Consider the following 17051-nt stretch of genomic DNA (forward strand, 5'->3'; position numbering starts at 1 on the left):
CCACTGAAAAAGCCGTAACCTCAATCTCGCCAAACGCCACAGCTCTTCCTCTGGAGAAGAATGTGGAGCACATAAAACACAGATCCTACGTAATAAAAATCCAGAAAATACCAGGGACCCTCAGCTATAAAGGCCCACAGAGCTCATCTAACTGACTCTTGCTCCCATCACAAAGAGCATTTTAGTAACTTTCCTTTGGCAAATGGGCACATCGTGATGGGACCCTTGCCGCATTTTTGGAAAGCCCGTTCTATTCTGGAAATGTCTTCCTTACACTGGGCTAAGATCTGGTTGTCTTTAATCATTAGCCGTTGGTCCTGGTTTGTCCAATGGAGCAAAAGTCAAAATGGCCCTTTGAGTCAGCTAGCTCTGCTCTCTCAACCACTTAGCCACGTTTCCCAGGCATTTCACCATTCTGGCTGTCCTCTTGGCAACATTATTTTGTCTGTCAACTACTTCCTTCAAATCTTCATAGATCTTACCACACTCCTCCTCAGACAGACCAGGATGAAAGAATCACAGCTCAAAACAAACTGCACTTCTATGAACAAGGTTTGAGACCGCATTAATGAATCATCAGCTTATATTAAAGATAGGTCAGCCTGCCTTTAGCAAGTATTTGAACCTTAATGCTCAGTTGTCCTCATTAAATTCCATCCTGTGGGTTTGGTCCCAAAGTTCCAGCTTGGGAAGGTCCTTTTTAATCCTGACTCTGTCATCCAGTAACTTAAAGATCCTTATTCACATTGTCTCAACCCAAGATAAAACAGAAATCACAGTTTTCTTCTCTAGAACAGTAAAAGGTAGCTATCTGAAACTCTAGGATGGGGAAGGTACACACTGTGCCCCCAATTAATGCTATCTCTCCAAAGACTGCTACCATACTTCCAAAGAATATGTCATTCCCCACTCGAGGCACTTAACCTTTGCTCAACTGCAGATAAAGAATAGCACCTGCTTATATGTGGACGTTCATTTAGTCTAACCGTGGCTGAGGGTCACAGAGTGCTGCAGGAGCCGTGTGTGTGCGTGTGTGTGCGCGAGCATGTGATGTGGTGTGTGTGTGATGTGATGTGTATGTGTGGGGAGTGTGGTAAAAGTGTGTGTGACGTGGTGTGTGTGTGTATGTGTGTGTATATATATATATATATATATATATATATATATATATATACATATATACACATTTAACTTGGTATTTAACTTGGTGGCCTATAAAGAAGCATTGTTGTTGTTGTTAGGTGCCGTCAAGTCGGTTCCAACCCATAGCGACCCTATGCACAACAGAACGAAACACTGCCCAGTCCTGCGCCATCTTCACAATCGTTGCTATGCTTGAGCTCATTGTTGCAGCCACTGTGTCAATCCACCTCGTTGAGGGTCTTCCTCTTTTCCGCTGACCCTGTACTCTGCCAAGCATGATGTCCTTCTCCAGGGACCGATCCCTCCTGACAACATGTCCAAAGTATGTAAGATGCAGTCTCGTCATCCTTGCCTCTAAGAAGCATTCTGGCCACACTTCTTCCAAGACAGATTTGTTCGTTCTTTTGGCAGTCCATGGTATATTCAATATTCTTCACCAACACCACAATTCAAAGGCATCATCTCTTCTTCAGTCTTTCTTATTCATTGTCCAGCTTTCACATGCATATGATGTGATTGAAAATACCATAGCTTGGGTCAGGCGCACCTTAGTCTTCAGGGTGACATCTTTGCTCTTCAACACTTTGAAGAGGTCCTTTGCAGCAGATTTGCCCAATGCAATGTGTCTTTTGATTTCTTGACTGCTGCTTCCATGGCTCTTGATTGTGGATGCAAGTAAAATGAAATCTTTGAAAACTTCAATCTTTTCTCCATTTATCATGATGTTGCTCATTGGTCCAGTTGTGAGGATTTTTGTTTTCTTTATGTTGAGGGGTAATCCATACTAAAGGCTGTGGTCTTTGATCTTCATTAGGAAGTGCTTCAAGTCCTCTTCACTTTCAGCAACCAAGGTTGTATCATCTGCATAAAGCAGGTTGTTAATGGATCTTCCTCCAATCCTGATGCCCCGTTCTTCTTCATATAGTCCAGCTTATCGGATTATTTGTTCAGCATACAGATTAAATAGGTACGGTGAAAGAATATAACCCTGACACACACCTTTCCTGACTTTAAACTAATCAGTATCCCCTTGTTCTGTCCGAACAACCACCTCTTGATCTATGTAAAGGTTCCTCATGAGCACAATTAAGTATTCTGGAATTCCCATTCTTCGCAGTGTTATCCATAATTTGTTATGATCCACACGGTCGAATGCCTTTGCATAGTCAATAAAACACAGGTAAACATGCTTCTGGTATTCTCTGCTTCCAGCCAGGATCCATCTGACATCAGCAATGATATCCCTGGTTCCACGTCCTCTTCTGAAACTGGCCTGAATTTCTGGCAGTTCCCTGTCCATATACTGCTACAGCCATTTTTGAATGATCTTCAGCAAAATTTTGCTTGCGTATGATATTAATGATATTGTTCTATAATTTCTACATTCGGTTGGATCACCTTTTTTGGGAATAGGCATAAATATGGATCTCTTCCAGTCAGTTGGCCAGGAAGCTGTCTTCCATATTTCTTGGTATAGATGAGTGAGAACCTCCAGCGCTGCATCTGTTTGTTGAAACATCTCAATTGATATTCCATCAATTCCGGAAGCCTTGTTTTTCGCCAATGCCTTCAGAGCAGCTTGGACTTCTTCCTTCAGTACCATTGGTTCCTGATCATATGCCACCTCTTGAAATGGTTGAATATCACTAAATCTTTTTGTTTTAATGACTCTGTGTATTCCTTCCATCTTCTTTTCATGCTTCCTGCATCATTTAATATTTTCCCCATGGAATCCTTCACTATTGCTACTCGAGGCTTGAATTTTTTCTTCAGTTCTTTCAGCTTGAGAAACGCCGAGCGTGTTCTTCCCTTTTGGTTTTCTGTCTCCAGCTCTTTGCACATGTCATTATAATACTTTATTTTGTCTACTCGAGAGGCCCTTTGAAATCTTCTGTTCAGTTCTTTTACTTCATCAATTCTTCCTTTTGCTTTAGCTACTCGATCCTCAAGAGCAAGTTTCAGGGCCTCCTCTGACATCCGTCTTGGTCTTTTCTTTCTTTTCTGTTTTTCAGTGACCTCTTGCTTTCTTCATGGATGATATCCTTGATGTCATTCCACAACTCTTCTGGTCTGCAGTCACTAGTGTTCAATGCGTCCAATCTATTCTTGAGATGGTCTCTAAATTCAGGTGGGATATACTTAAGGTCATACTTTGGCTCTCATGGACTTGATCTGATTTTCTTCACTTTCAGCTTGAACTTGCATATGAGCTATTGATGGTCTGTTCCACAGTCAGCCCCTGGCCTTGTTCTGACTGATGATGTTGAGCTTTTCCATCGTCTCTTTCTACAGATGTAGTCAACTTGATTTCTGTGTGTTCCATCTGGCGAGGTCCATGTGTATAGCTGCCGTTTACAATGGTGAAAGAAGGTATTTGCAATTACGAGGTCGTTGGTCTTGAAAAATTCTGTCATTCAATCTCTGGCATTGTTTCTATCACCAAGGCCATATTTTCCAACTACTGATCCTTCTTCTTTGTTTCCAACTTTCGCATTCCAATCACCAGTAATTACCAATGCATGTTCAATCAATTTCAGACTGTAGCAGCTGATAAAAATCTTCTACTTCTTCATCTTTGGCTCTAGAGTTTGGTGCGTAAATTTCAATAATAGTCGTATTAACTGGTCTTCCTTGTAGGCATATGGATATTATCCTATCACTGACAGCGTTGTACTTCAGGATAGATCTTGAAACATTCTTTTTGATGATGAATGCAACACCATTGCTGCTGGTATCTGAATATTGGTGGCATAGCTTCCAGCATCACAGCAACACACAAGCCCCCAGAGTACGACAAACTGACAGACACGTGGGAGTAAAGAAGCATAGAATATAGAAAATAGATTTAAAGGAGATGAGGAAAACAAGGCAATGGACACGTGTCCTGTGGTTGGTGTCTCTGCTTCTCCCTCTCCTAGGACATTGGCGATGTTGCTTGACTTGTGGTTCCCAGGATCCTACCTATAGCTCCCCTGTCCTCTCTTCTGAAGATGCTCCTCAGACTTCTACCCTCCAGCCTTCTTTCCTCACACTGTCTTTCTTAAAGCCATTCCTTGCTCCTGGAGCATGAACAGCGTGCCAGGTCTCTAGGTGTGACCTTCTCCTGGATTCAGGACATCACTTCTACCCGTCTGGACTGACCAGAAGGCTGGCAGCTTGAACTCACCCAGCGGTGCTACAGAAGAAATCTCTGGCGATCTGCTTCTGTAAAGATCACCGCCCAGAAAAGCCGAGGTGCAAGTCTACTCTGTAATATGTGGAGTTGCCATGGGTTGTAATCAGCTCGACAGCAGTGGGTTCCGGTTTTTGGTTTTGGATTCATCCCCACCTGAATTTGGTACCAAGTCCACATGGAAATGAACCACGACTAAGACACAGCCCACTACCTTCTCTTGCAAGGCAGTTTCTCTGCTCTACAGGCCTTTTCCTATGAACGACATCACTGCCCTCTGCTCCTGAGAAGGAAGCTCACCTTCATTTAGTCAGTTTACATCTAACAATGCCCTGCATTAGAAGCTTCCATCCTTTCTCCACTTCACGGAGTCCTGGTTTACTACTGGATAACCAGAGTCTAACTAGTGTTTCTTCATCCTCTTCTTTTCCACTTCAATTAATACTTCACAGGGCTGCCAGATCAATCTCCCTAAAGCCCAGGTTCTATCTCATCACTCTTCGCCTCAAAACCTTCCATGGTTCCCCAGTGTCCACCGAATTACTTACAGCCTCCTAACTCTTAAAGGTCATTACGCAGTGCTCCAACCTACATTGCCATCCCATCTCTCCTTGCTGTCTTAGCCATACCCTGTATTCCAGTGGAACTTTACTGCCCATGAACACATCCTCATGTACCTCCACCCCTTGGTTATACTCTTCTGTCTGACTTGAGCCAGCTGTCTTCATCTCCACCTGCCGAAATCCCATCTGTTTTCTCAAAGTCTACCTAAACACATTCTCCTGCTTCTCTGCTCCCAGTTTTAGCCCCCGTAGACTGTGACTCTCTTGCAGTAATTAACCAACATTATGAAGCAGGGTTAACATAGGCGGTTACAAGGCCTGAGAACGTGCTCTATCCACCCTCGTCTCCCCAGCAATGGCCGCCATGCCCAGAATCTGGGCACAAACCAACCATCTGTCATCAAATTGACTCCAACTCACAGCAACCTCATGTGTGTCACAGCAGAACTGTGCTCCGTAGGGTTTTCAATGGGTGGTTTTTGGAAGTAGCTCTCTTGGCCTTTCTTCTGAGATACTTTTCGTTGGACTTGAACCTGCAACCTTTTGGTTAGCAGCTGAGTGTGTTAACTGTTTGCACCATCTGGAGCTCCTCTGGGCAAGAGACAGGTATTTAATAAGTGTTCATGGAATTAGACTGACACCTACCCAGTAGCACGAAGAATCAGGTGAATGCAGAATACAAAACAGCAGGGGACAGTGGAAGAAGCTTACCACCAACACCCAAATTTAGCCTAGGCTTTGAAATACACACACTCTTGTTTAAGGAATACAGGTTCTGAGCAAAATGGGCTGTGTTTTGAGGTTGAGTAACAATGCTTTTTAACTCTAGACAGTTCTAGGTCTCAGCTCTGTCACCTTTGAAAAGCTGTGGTCAGGAGGAAGTTACTCAAGCGGCTTCAAGGCCCTGTCCACACGTATCAAGTGGCCCTGAGGCCTGTCCACTGGGAAGCTAATATGCTCTATTTATCACCTTGAGATATATGATAGGGACAAATAACACCAGTTAGGCTGAAAATGGCTAGAGCCTGGTGTCTCCATTGCACCTCCCGCCCAATTTTTTCCCACTTAAGGATTTTCAGTCTTGGGAAGTCTGACAACCATCAAAAATATGATAGGAAAGAGGCAGGCCTGGTACAGCTGAGCCTGTAGAATTTTCTAAAGAAGGAAAATGTTTTGATGGTTAGGAGTCCCAGCTCCTGGGGCTAAGAGACCCCAGTTAAAATCATTACGTAACCTCTCTAAGCCCCAGTTTCCTCATCTTAACAATCAAAGCAGTAACTTTCATACCTACACACCTTTCCAGAGGACCAATAGATGCCACAGTTGTACCCCAGACCAATTAAATCAAAATCACTGTGGTACAACCAGGCACCAATATTTTTTAAAGTTCCTCAGGTAATTACAGTGTGCAGCCATGGTTGAAAACCAGTGATCTAAGAAATGCATATTGTCTCGGTTGACCAAATCCCTACTACAGATAGCAGCAAATGTTCATAAACATTGACAATTATTATTACAGTTGTTGGCAGTAGTGGTGGTATTTAGATGGGCTTTGCTTTGGGCTTGGGCTTCTCATGGAGAACAGTTTTCAGTGTCATTTCACCAAGCTCTGCTCTGGCTTTGGAGGGAATATTTCTTTCCCTGCGGCCCTCACATATTCCCTTCTTTGATCAAACCTCCCACCCTTTGGCCCTCCCATCCCCTTACTCCACACATCTCTTTGACCTCACAGCGGGGATTCCTTGTTTCCTTTTTTCCCCTCAGTCTATAAACCCCACCTCCAGGTTTGACTTCTCCACCTACCAACTTAGACCAGTGGCCACTCATTTTATATTCTCTCATCAGCACCACGGAATCCTATGCTTCCTACTCATCCCAATCCCAAGCTAAAGCCAACTTCTACATTCTCAGCTCTCCCAGCCACTCACTGCAGGGAAAACTGCCTAGCTGTGCTGACTGGCCTCATGCCATGCTTTTGGGTCCAACCTCACCTGGCTCTCACCCATGCTCTCCCATCCTTTCATATAACCCCAGTCATCTACTGTACATGTTCCCCATGATGTCTGCTCTGAATCTTTATCACACTCAGTTCCCTGCCCCTACTGCCCCAGCCACTTAACTCCTCAGTGAAAACTGAATTGGCTACTTCACGAAGAAATGAGAAGCCATTGGGCTGAGCTTCTACCCCATCAACCCCACAATCCCAGATTAATCTTCATCTTCCCTACCCAGCCTTCCTGCCTCTGAGGAACAAGTGCTCATTTCTTCTTTTTAAGGGTGCGTTTTTTTTTTTCATCTCCTGCCTTTCTCTGTCCCTCCCTCTATCATTTAACGACCCTCTTTTGTAGCTTCAAACTTTGCCTCTCTAGGCAGCTTCCTTGGCCTACGCTGGCCAACAAATATGCCGTATTTCTCCCCATTCTAAAAACAACGACAAAAAAAATTATTTCTTTGACAATCTCCTCTGAAATATATCATTTCTCGCTCTCCCTGCACTTGAAAGAGTGATATATGGTCTCCAATTCTCACCTCCCATTAATGCCTTGATGAATTGCATTGGGCAAATCTGCTGCAAAAGACCTTTTTAAAGTGTTGAAAAGCAAAGATGTCACCTTGAAGACTAAGGTGCGCCTGACCCAATCCGTGGTGTTTTCAACTGCCTCATATGCATGCGAAAGCTGGACGATGAATAAGGAAGACTGAAGGAGAACTGACACCTTTGAATTGTGGTGTTGGCAAAGAATATTGAATATATCATGGACTGTCAAAAAAATGAACAAACCTATCTTGGAAGAAGTACAACCAGAATCCTCTTTAAAAGCAAGGATGAGAAGTACAACCAGAATCCTCTTTAAAAGCAAGGATGTCAAGACTACATCTCATATACTCTGGACATTTTGTCAGGAGGGATCAGTCCCTGGAGAAGGACATCAGGCTTGGCAAAGGAGACGATCGGCAAAAATGAGGAAGAACCTCGATGAGATGGAATGACACAGTGGCTACAACAATGGGCTCAAGCATAACAATGATTGTGAGGATGGTGCAGAACCAGGCAGTGTTTCGTTCTGTTGTACATAGGGTCTCAATGAGTTGGAATTGACTCAGCAGAACCTAACAACACCTTCAATGCTGGCTTCTCCTGGCAACAGCTACTCAACTTCTTGCGCTAAGGTCAGCAACAGCCTCCTGATGGTTATGTGCACCAATGCCTCTTTTAGCCTCTATCCAGGTTACTTTTCTGCAGTACCTGGCAGTGCTAAACATCCCCCTTCCTTTCAAACCATCTCAGTACAACAAATTCTTACTGTATGTTAATTCTGTGTCAGACTCTATGCTAGAGAAACCAGGAACACAAAGATAAGTAAGACAAGGAGTAATGCTTGGTCCTCAAAGAGGTCACAGTCTACTCAGGAAAACAAACACATCAACAAATAATTAAGAAGCACACCAGGTTGTTAATCTGGAAATCATTCACCGCTCTTAACATAAGGGTCACCTTGAGTTGGAATTAACAGCAATGGGTTTTATCTTTTTATTTCTTACTCTTTTCTCCTTTACGTTCCCTACCACTCACTCCTACTCTCCTGGACATTTACCCTCAGCCGTTTTTACTGGATTTTCTTCCTCTGCTTGTCCATTCCACTTTGGTATTTTCCAAGGGACCAAGTTTGCCCGTTTCTCTTTATTGCTCTTCCCTCCAGCCCTTGGAAATATCCACTTTCAAGGCTTATATATTGCCCATCCCCAATGATGCCCAAGTCCATATCTTCAGACCTACCTTTATCCCTGTAATTTTATGTTTCTGTATCTTGCTAGATATCCCACAACTCAAAGGGACCAAGACAGAATTCCTTATCTTCTGTCCCAAATCTCTTTTCCTCCCACGTCTTGTGTTTACTTAACCTTTTACATCCACCTAGTAGCCAGCTTCAAAACTTACCCACACTTCCTTGCCACCCAACTGGCCTTCGATGGCTATCTTTTCTGTTTCCAACCCATCTCATTTTCTGTCTTGTCCTCCCTGCTACTGAAGTACTACTAAAGCTGAGCTGCCAGCCCTCATCACAGTCCTTCTGGTCCATGGCAATAGTCTTCTAACATAATCCATGTCTCCGTTTCTTCCCACCTCTAAATCATATTTTTGCCTGCTTTCTTAAAAGATGGATTTAATCACCCACTTCTTATAAATCTTGATGACTCCCTAAAATCCAAACCATTATCAAGCCAAAACATATACCAACATGGCAGCCACTAGCCACATGTGGTTATTTAAGTTAAAATTCAATAAAATGAAAAATTCAGTTTCTCAGTCACTAACCATATTTCAAATGCCCAATAGCTCAGGTATTCAACTCATCCACAAACGTCACCTTTTTTACAAAGACTTACCAACTCAAAATATATAAAATGAGGTGCCCTCTAGACTCCCAGAAGCTTCCCTCCATGTTTCTAGACTCTTCCGTGTCTCACTGTACTGTAATTGTTTACGGGGATGCCTCCTCCACTAACCTGAGCTCCTCAAGAATAGTGAGCAGCTGAATCCAAGTGTCCTTTGCAACCTGTGCCTTTTCTGGTATCTGACACATAATGGATAATTCATTTATTCCTCTTTCTCTCCCTTAAGAGTTACTCTTATTAGCAGGTTAAGCAGGAAGAAACCATAAGATGCCATTTCATAAACTTGACATAAAATGGGACAGTCAGTCCCATCCTCCCCTTTCTAAGTACTGACCCAGGCAGCTCTCTGAAAACAAGACTCTTTCTCCCTCTGCTCACCCTCCCTTCCAAGATCAGACTCAGTTCTTGCCTTTTAGAACCACAGGGAAATAGTCTGGCAAGAGCCACTGTTGTACCAGCTGATTTAAATTGAAATGTTTTCCCCAGATAAATGTGTGCTAAATAATACACCAGCTCTCCAGCCAAAGGGAAGTGACAGGCACTCTGTAAATAAAGGCACTTAGTTGCTGGTAAAGAGCTGTAAAGTGGTTTTGAGCTGATGTTTGCTGACCAGCAAGAAGCGGCTTCACCTGCTTTATATAATTGTCACTGCAGTCTTTCCTGCTGTATATTAAAACTGCATCTCATAGACCCAACTGTCACATTGGATACACCATCCAGCATGGGGTATGCCACCTCTCACTGTAATTGTTTTTGACAACCAGCCATCACGTCTCAGATCTTTTCAGAAAGTGTCTGGTCCAGAATCCCTAGGCTGGGTCAGTTCTGACACCATGTGGGCTGGAAAAGTGACACAAAGAGGGGGACAGGAGGGAAGAGAGGTTTTGTTCATCTAAAAGGCCTAATAACACACAGTGGCTAGTGTCCAGATTCAAATCCCATAAAGACTGCACCATCTTGATGTTAAGACACATTTTTCACGTTGAACTGCATTATCTTAGAGAAACTCCATGAGGATGCATGGATATTCTGGACTAAGGGCACACACACTTGTCTGAGTTCACATGCCTGCCCTGCTGAGTTCTTGAGAGATGGTAACAAAGCTCTCCGGAGAGACCCAAGGTTGGGGTTTCAAAAAGGACTACAGAAAGTTGGGGTGGCAATGGTGATAAATATATGTAGTTACCACTCAGGGGAAGCTAGCTTTGTTTCCCAAAAAGAAAATCAAACCCAAACCAGACCCACTGCTGTCAAGTTGATTCCAACTCATGGTGACCCCAGGTGTTACAGAGTAGTACGGCTCCATAGGGTTTTCTGGGCTGTAATCTTTACAAAAGCAGATCACCAGATCACTTGTCCTCCATGGTGCTGCTGGGTGGCTTTGAACCACCAACCTTTAGGTTAGAAGATGAGTGCAAACCATTTGCACCAAACAGAAAAAAAGAAAAAAAAAAAAAAAAACAACCAAAAACAAAAAATCAAACCCAGTACCGTTGAGTCGATTCTGACTCATAGTGACCCTATAGGACAGAGTAGAACTGCCCCATAAAGTTTCCAAGGAACACCTGGTGGATTCAAACTGCCAACCCTTTGGTTAGCAGCCGTAGCACTTAACCACTACATCACCAGGGCTTCCTTGTGCCAACCAGGGACGTCAAAATGAAAAGGATATCATGAAATCCATTTTGTGCCTCTATAATTCCAATCCTCCTCAAACTTGGTCATGCCAAATACCCAGATGAAGGGTAACAAAAGTCTCTGAGGGCAAAGGGCATCATGGTTGGTCAAAAGGGCCTCAAGAGAAGGAAAGTGGCAGGATACTCAGCCCGTTCATTCGCTTCCACAGGGGAAGAGGCATTCAAGGAGTTGGGTTAGGATGAGCAGTCAGAGGTGAACACAAAATACTTGCCCACTGCGGGGGAAGTGACTCCCCTGTGTTGATAATTGCTGCCAGACCACTGCCTTTGGAAGACCAGAGGATCACCAGAGCACAGTGTTTGAAACCAGAGACGAGAGGAGCAGAAGGGGTAGGAAATAGAGAATACGGGCTCGGTTAGCCTCTGGCTTCCACATCCTTTCACTGCAAGCAGAAGCAGAGTGTTTGCTGGCTACTGGGAGGAATGAGTTCAACTCTGCTGCTGACCAGGAGTCTAGAAATTCACTACTGGGCGTGGAAATGCACTTCTGTCTTCTAATGGTGTGTGTGTGTGTGTGTGTGTGTGTGTTGTTACAAAAGAAAGAGTGCCTTTCTTTTTTTCTTTGGAGGAAAAATGAGCCCCTTTTCCCCTTCCTCCATATCTTCGACCAAAACCTATTTCTCTTGCTTATTCCTGTCCTACAAAGAGTAGAGAAGGCTTCTGAGTATTGGATGAGTATCTGGGGAGAGAAAGGAAAGAGTTTTTAGCAGCCTGGCCATTATTTAGGATCTGAGAGGCTAGGATAAGGTTTAGGACAGTTGGCAGGAACGCTTATGACAGATGTATTTGTAACTAAATTATAAATTGAGACTCTGATACATGGACTTTGCAGATCCCGATTATTGAAATGGAGGAAGCAGGCGTACCAGGGAGAGGGGGTGTTTTTCTGCCCCTCCTGCTGGGTTCCGTCTCTGCCCAAAGGGAGAACTGCTGCTGCTGCTTCTCCCCATTCCCCTATGAGCTCCTCCCCTGGGGAGGAGAGTATCTAACCCTAACCAGGATGGTCATGTGTTCACTGGGCCAGGTTTTGTTTGTATGCAACTTTATTGTGCCTCAAAGCAGTGCTTGTGAGTCACCTGGGGATCTTGTGAAAATGTAGATTCTGTCTGGGGTGGGGCCTGAGACTCTGCATTTCTAACAACCTCCCCGGTGATGCCCGTGCTGGGCTGGGGGGCGGGGTGGGTATTCACATTGAAAAGCAAGGGCTTAAAGGCAAGAATCAAGTACCAGCTTTCCTCTTTCACTTTCTAAAAGGTCAGCTTATGGTCCTCCACGCCCTCACACACCCTGGCTCCCCATGCAGGCTGGGTGTACAGCTGGGTCCATGAGCTGCTTAGGGCTGTTCTCAGGACCTTGCTATGCACTCTCTCCTGCAGGCAAAGCTGAGCATGTGTATCCCAAGATTGAGATTTGGAGGGGGTGGGGTGGGGGGAAGTGGAGTGGAGAGGTCGAAATGAGGTGTCAGGGTTATGTCAGAAGAATAGAAGATACTCTGACTATTCTGGGTCTGAAGAAAATTAGAGCTGACACACCATTGGAAAGGCGGGAGGAGCAAAAGTCCAGAAGGCCACCACTGACCACCTGACCCACAGCACTGGGTGGAGGGTTCTCATGAGCTTGCCCAGAAGCTGCTGGGAATCTCAAATCCTCTGGGAAGCCATCACCCACTCTCTCAGCCCTCAGCAGTGAAGCAAATGCTTCTCAGAAAGCTCCCCTGACAGTGCTTCAGACCTCACGTCTGCTCAGGGTCTGGCTCCAACTGCCTCTATAGGATCAAGGCCTCTCCTGCACTTCCACTTTAAAATCTCACCCAGTGCCTCCTGCACTGGCAGGCCCTAACCCAGAACCACACAGGGAATAGGACCGTAGGGACTGTTGTTCCTGGCTTTGCTGCAATGCCGAGGAGACCCTAGAAGGGGGAGGTGGTGACGCGGGATGGACAACAGATAATGCAACACACAGGTCCAAGCTACATGATGGTGCAGAGCTTCCAGAGAAGTCCAGTGGGCGAGACCCCTGCTCAGCTGTCAGTAAAGCAGTGCTTCACATTCTGCCGGAGTCCCTGGGTGATGCTAACGGTTAATGCAGTTGGCTGCTTAGTAAAGTTAGAAGTTCAAATCCACCCGGAGGCACCTTGGAAGAAAGTCTTGGCAGTCTACTTTTGAAAAATCAGCCATTGAAAACCCCACAGAGCGTGGTTCTACTATGACACACATAGGGTCACCATGAGTCAGAACTGACTTGACAACAACTAGCTTTTTTTGTTTTTTTGCTTTCACATCCCATTAGCTAGAGTTCTCATGGGCTACACTGGAAACTATGCCACCAGTATTTTAAATACAAGCAAGGTCACACATCATGGACAGATTTCAGTGGAGCTTCCAGAGTAAAAGAGACTAGAAAGAAAGTCCTGGCAATCTACGTCCAGAAACTAGCCAATGAAAACCTGAAGGATCACAACAGGACATTGTCCAAGTAGACTGCTTTGGACATATCATCAGGAAGTATCAATCACTGGAGAAGGATATCATATTTGGTGAAGGAGAGAGCCAGCGAGGGTTAGGGAGACCCTCAGTAAGATGGATTGGCACAACAGCTACAACAAGGAACTCGAATATGCTGGCTATCGTGAGGATGACGCGAGACAATAACGTTGCCATGAGTTGGAGTCAACTTGATGGCAGTTATCTATGCTCCCTCAGCGTTGGATCCTGGAATGATGGGATTCAGGAACCCATCTTGCACCCAATGCCACCCACCCAGTAGGCCACATACAACGACGTCCCTGCAGTTCACGGCAAGCCTACATAGAGGTGTTACTCAGAGGAAAATCCCTGATAACCACAGCTGTCTGTTACAGGGTTTCTGCTGTGCTCCCTCTCTAGGGCTCCTAGGGGACATCTTTGCTGGTAGCTGCCCGACCAGGGTCCCAGAGCAAATGACAGGGCAGATGGGGGCAGAACAGAGAAGACTCAAGTGCGTTACTTATTGCTCTTGTGCCTCCTATGGAGAACGCATGGGCCGCCAAGTGCCACCTCTTGCTAAATGACTTTTAGGGCTTGTAGGGTCCCCATTCTCCAGCTATCACCATTCCTTGGCCAACGCCATCTCAGATGCAGCTATAATAAAGGTAAAGCTTAATTCGTCCATCCTAGATGGCAAAAACATGTATTGGGAAGAAGCACTGGAACTGTTCAGCCAGCATCTTTTTAGTGCTCCAACATTTAGCTAGTGACCCTGGTCATAAAGTCACCAGGAAGGCGGTGGGGGTGGGGGTGGCAATTTAAAGGTTTGTTTACTCTCCCGGAAGGTAGCCTGTTCTGGCGTGTGGGTGTTCAGGTCTCAAGCCTGCTTCCCGGGATGGCGAGAAGAGGTGGCAGATGCCCCTTTAAAAGCTGTCCCAGCGCCCAGCAGGTTTCACTGCCAGGCAGGCTGATGTGAGCCTCTTTGAATTACCAAGTGAAGGATATCCCTCTTGCCAGCCCCTGTCCCCCGCAGGCACAGTGGAGAAGTATTACAGGCTGTCCTTACCTTGGGAATTAGCCTGCAAGACCCCAATGCTGTCATCAAACTGCATAGATTTGATGTTGAGTGACGCCAAGATGCATTCCTTGTCCTGCAGCGAAGTATCATCAATATTATTCTGATTGGCTGACAGGATAACGCACATGTCACAGAGGTTGATGTTGACGGCCCTTAAATCAGCCCGACTTAATGGTGTACCCTTTGGCGGAGAGGGAAGGAAAAAAAGAAGAAGAAGAAGCAAAAGTGAGACCAAGGGAGAAGAAGGACAGAGGGAAAAAATAAATAAATAAAAACAAATTAAAGACTGAGCCAGAGCTTTGGGAAATTATTTAACAAGCATCTTTTTTATGCCTTGACATTAAGCCGGCCTAACTACATTCAAGGGAATAGGAGCCGTGTGCTAATCTAAAGGGTAGTTGGTGCTGATGGCAGCATTTCAGGCCTGCTCTCAATCCTCAATCAAGCTGTTACTCACAAACGAGGGAGAGGCCTAATGCCAGGGTTCTACATCTTCTTCCTGCCTGGAAATTGTCTTGATTTAAGTAACTGTCCTGTGGCAACCTCTGGCTTTCAGACTGGAACGAGAGGGTGGGTTGCAAATGCCTGTTTATTTAATAGCAGGTCACTTCTGTCTGGGGCGAAAGACAGCCGCTGCAACTAGAATTTCCGAGGCAGCCAAGGGGAAGCAGCCAGCGAGCATGGTGTGATGAGGTAGGGCTGAAATTTAGAGGAGACAGGCGGTGAGAGGGGAGTTGGAATTAATCCGTATCTTGCAAAGGGGAGATGGAAAGGAGTTACACTTCAGGCCATATAATTTCATTGTGTGTTTCCAACAAGGAAAAAAAGGAAAAGGAATCGTCTAATTGTCCAACAACAGAGCAATGGTTAAATACACCATCGGGCCTATGTAAGACTGAAGACAAGGCACCCAGCAGGCAAAGACACGGAGAAAGCTCTCCATGAAGGTATTGACTGGGGGAAAAAAAAAAGGTAGAAAAAAAAGTTCTAGAATAATTTGTAAAATATGATTTCATTTACATAAAAAAAATCCCACAAAGCAAAACTCTATATTTATGAATGCATTTCAAAATGTATGTAAATTCATAGGGAAAGCTCAGAAAAAATACACACTGAACTAATAATGGTAATTACCTCTGGGGAGGGAAAATGGGATTGGAAGGTGAAGGGGGAATTTTGCTTTGACTTCATATACTTCTGTTTTGTTTGAATATTTTATAACGAGAACATATTTGTATATTACTTATGTAATTAAAAATAAATAAGTCAATAAACGTATTTTTTAAATGCTATAACAAACAGAAAGACAGTGGAAAAAAACCCAGGTCAAGTCAGTAATGGTGGGGAGCTGAGGAATGCTGCCATAGGAAAATAGAAGGATTAGTGTTGGAGGAGAGGGACGTGACCTCCATGAGCTCTGTGTCCTCAGGAGGGAACACAGAGTAACTTCTCAGGCTACCTGACAAATGAGGTGCCACGTGGTAGCGTCATTTTAGGGTTCACGCCCAGCAACCAGCCTCGTTGGCCCTCCAGCCTGAACTCAGCTCCTGCTCTGCCTACATGGAGACATGAGTTGCCTTCTACTCGCTGACTGTAAGGAGTGGGTTGGCCAACCGCCATATATTCCTGGATGCCTTCTTCTCATTCCCCTTCCTGGAGACGTAGCTTTGGAAAGATGGAACTTGGCCGTAGAGGCCAAGGCCATCAACTCTCTTGTACAACTCAATGGCTGTCATAATCCTATTCTCAGCCCCTAAATATTGCTGGAAAGTGGAATAATGGAAGAAGGGGTATTTAGTGTTGTGGGTGCTGGGAAGCTTCTGGTTCCAGCCTCAGGACCACTGTCTTTAAAGAGAAGAGGGAGAAAGCCTTCTTCTCCTATGATCTTTTGGTATAAAATCAGTCTGACCAACTTCCTGAATCATTCTGCTAGTTTATGAAAATACACTGATGATCGAGGCTAGTCCATAAGCCTCCATTGCCTACATTCATATTCTTTTCATTTTCACCTTGTAGAGAATCCAGCAGTAATTGTGATCTAAAACAATCCCCATGCATTTGTATTTGCATGATTTTAAAACACCAGAAATACAAATGACGTACACAGCAACACCTTCTGTTTCTCTGGGCTGGCCGGACACATGGGGTGCTGTTTAAACAATGAAATACGTGAAGACATAGGGGAAAGCCATTTTGCACAAATACGCTGTGCCTGAGTATGCTACATTTTGGAGGATTTGACAAGCACCTGCAAATACGAGAGCTCATTCGTGTATATATAGGCAAGTGAGTGGATGTGCAAAAAGGGCATATGGAAGGAAATACACACAGACATCAAACATCACAGACGCACACCCAACACAAACACATACACACACACACCAAACATCACATATACCCAATATGAACGCACACTCACACATACACACAGACTTACGTATTCCAGGAAATAACTGAACATACTCTTTACAAAGATACTTTTAGAGTCCAGTCCAAAATGTGTTACCAAGTCACCTTGGGAACAGCACAGGTAGA

General features: G+C 44.7%; 1 protein-coding gene across 8 annotated transcripts in view; it reads right to left on the reverse strand.

Annotated features, from left to right (window-relative positions):
• The window catches only part of KCNMA1 (potassium calcium-activated channel subfamily M alpha 1), a 917661-nt gene that overhangs the window by 115399 nt on the left and 785211 nt on the right, over window positions 1-17051 (reverse strand). For all 8 annotated transcript variants that reach the window (XM_023547132.2, XM_010589260.2, XM_010589253.2 and 5 more), the window contains one exon: window positions 14505-14697. In XM_023547132.2, coding sequence (XP_023402900.1) covers window positions 14505-14697 — 193 coding nt within the window. The remainder of the gene's footprint in view (window positions 1-14504; window positions 14698-17051) is intronic.

Source organism: Loxodonta africana, chromosome 16, assembly GCF_030014295.1.
Source record: "Loxodonta africana isolate mLoxAfr1 chromosome 16, mLoxAfr1.hap2, whole genome shotgun sequence".
Taxonomy (NCBI): domain Eukaryota; kingdom Metazoa; phylum Chordata; class Mammalia; order Proboscidea; family Elephantidae; genus Loxodonta; species Loxodonta africana.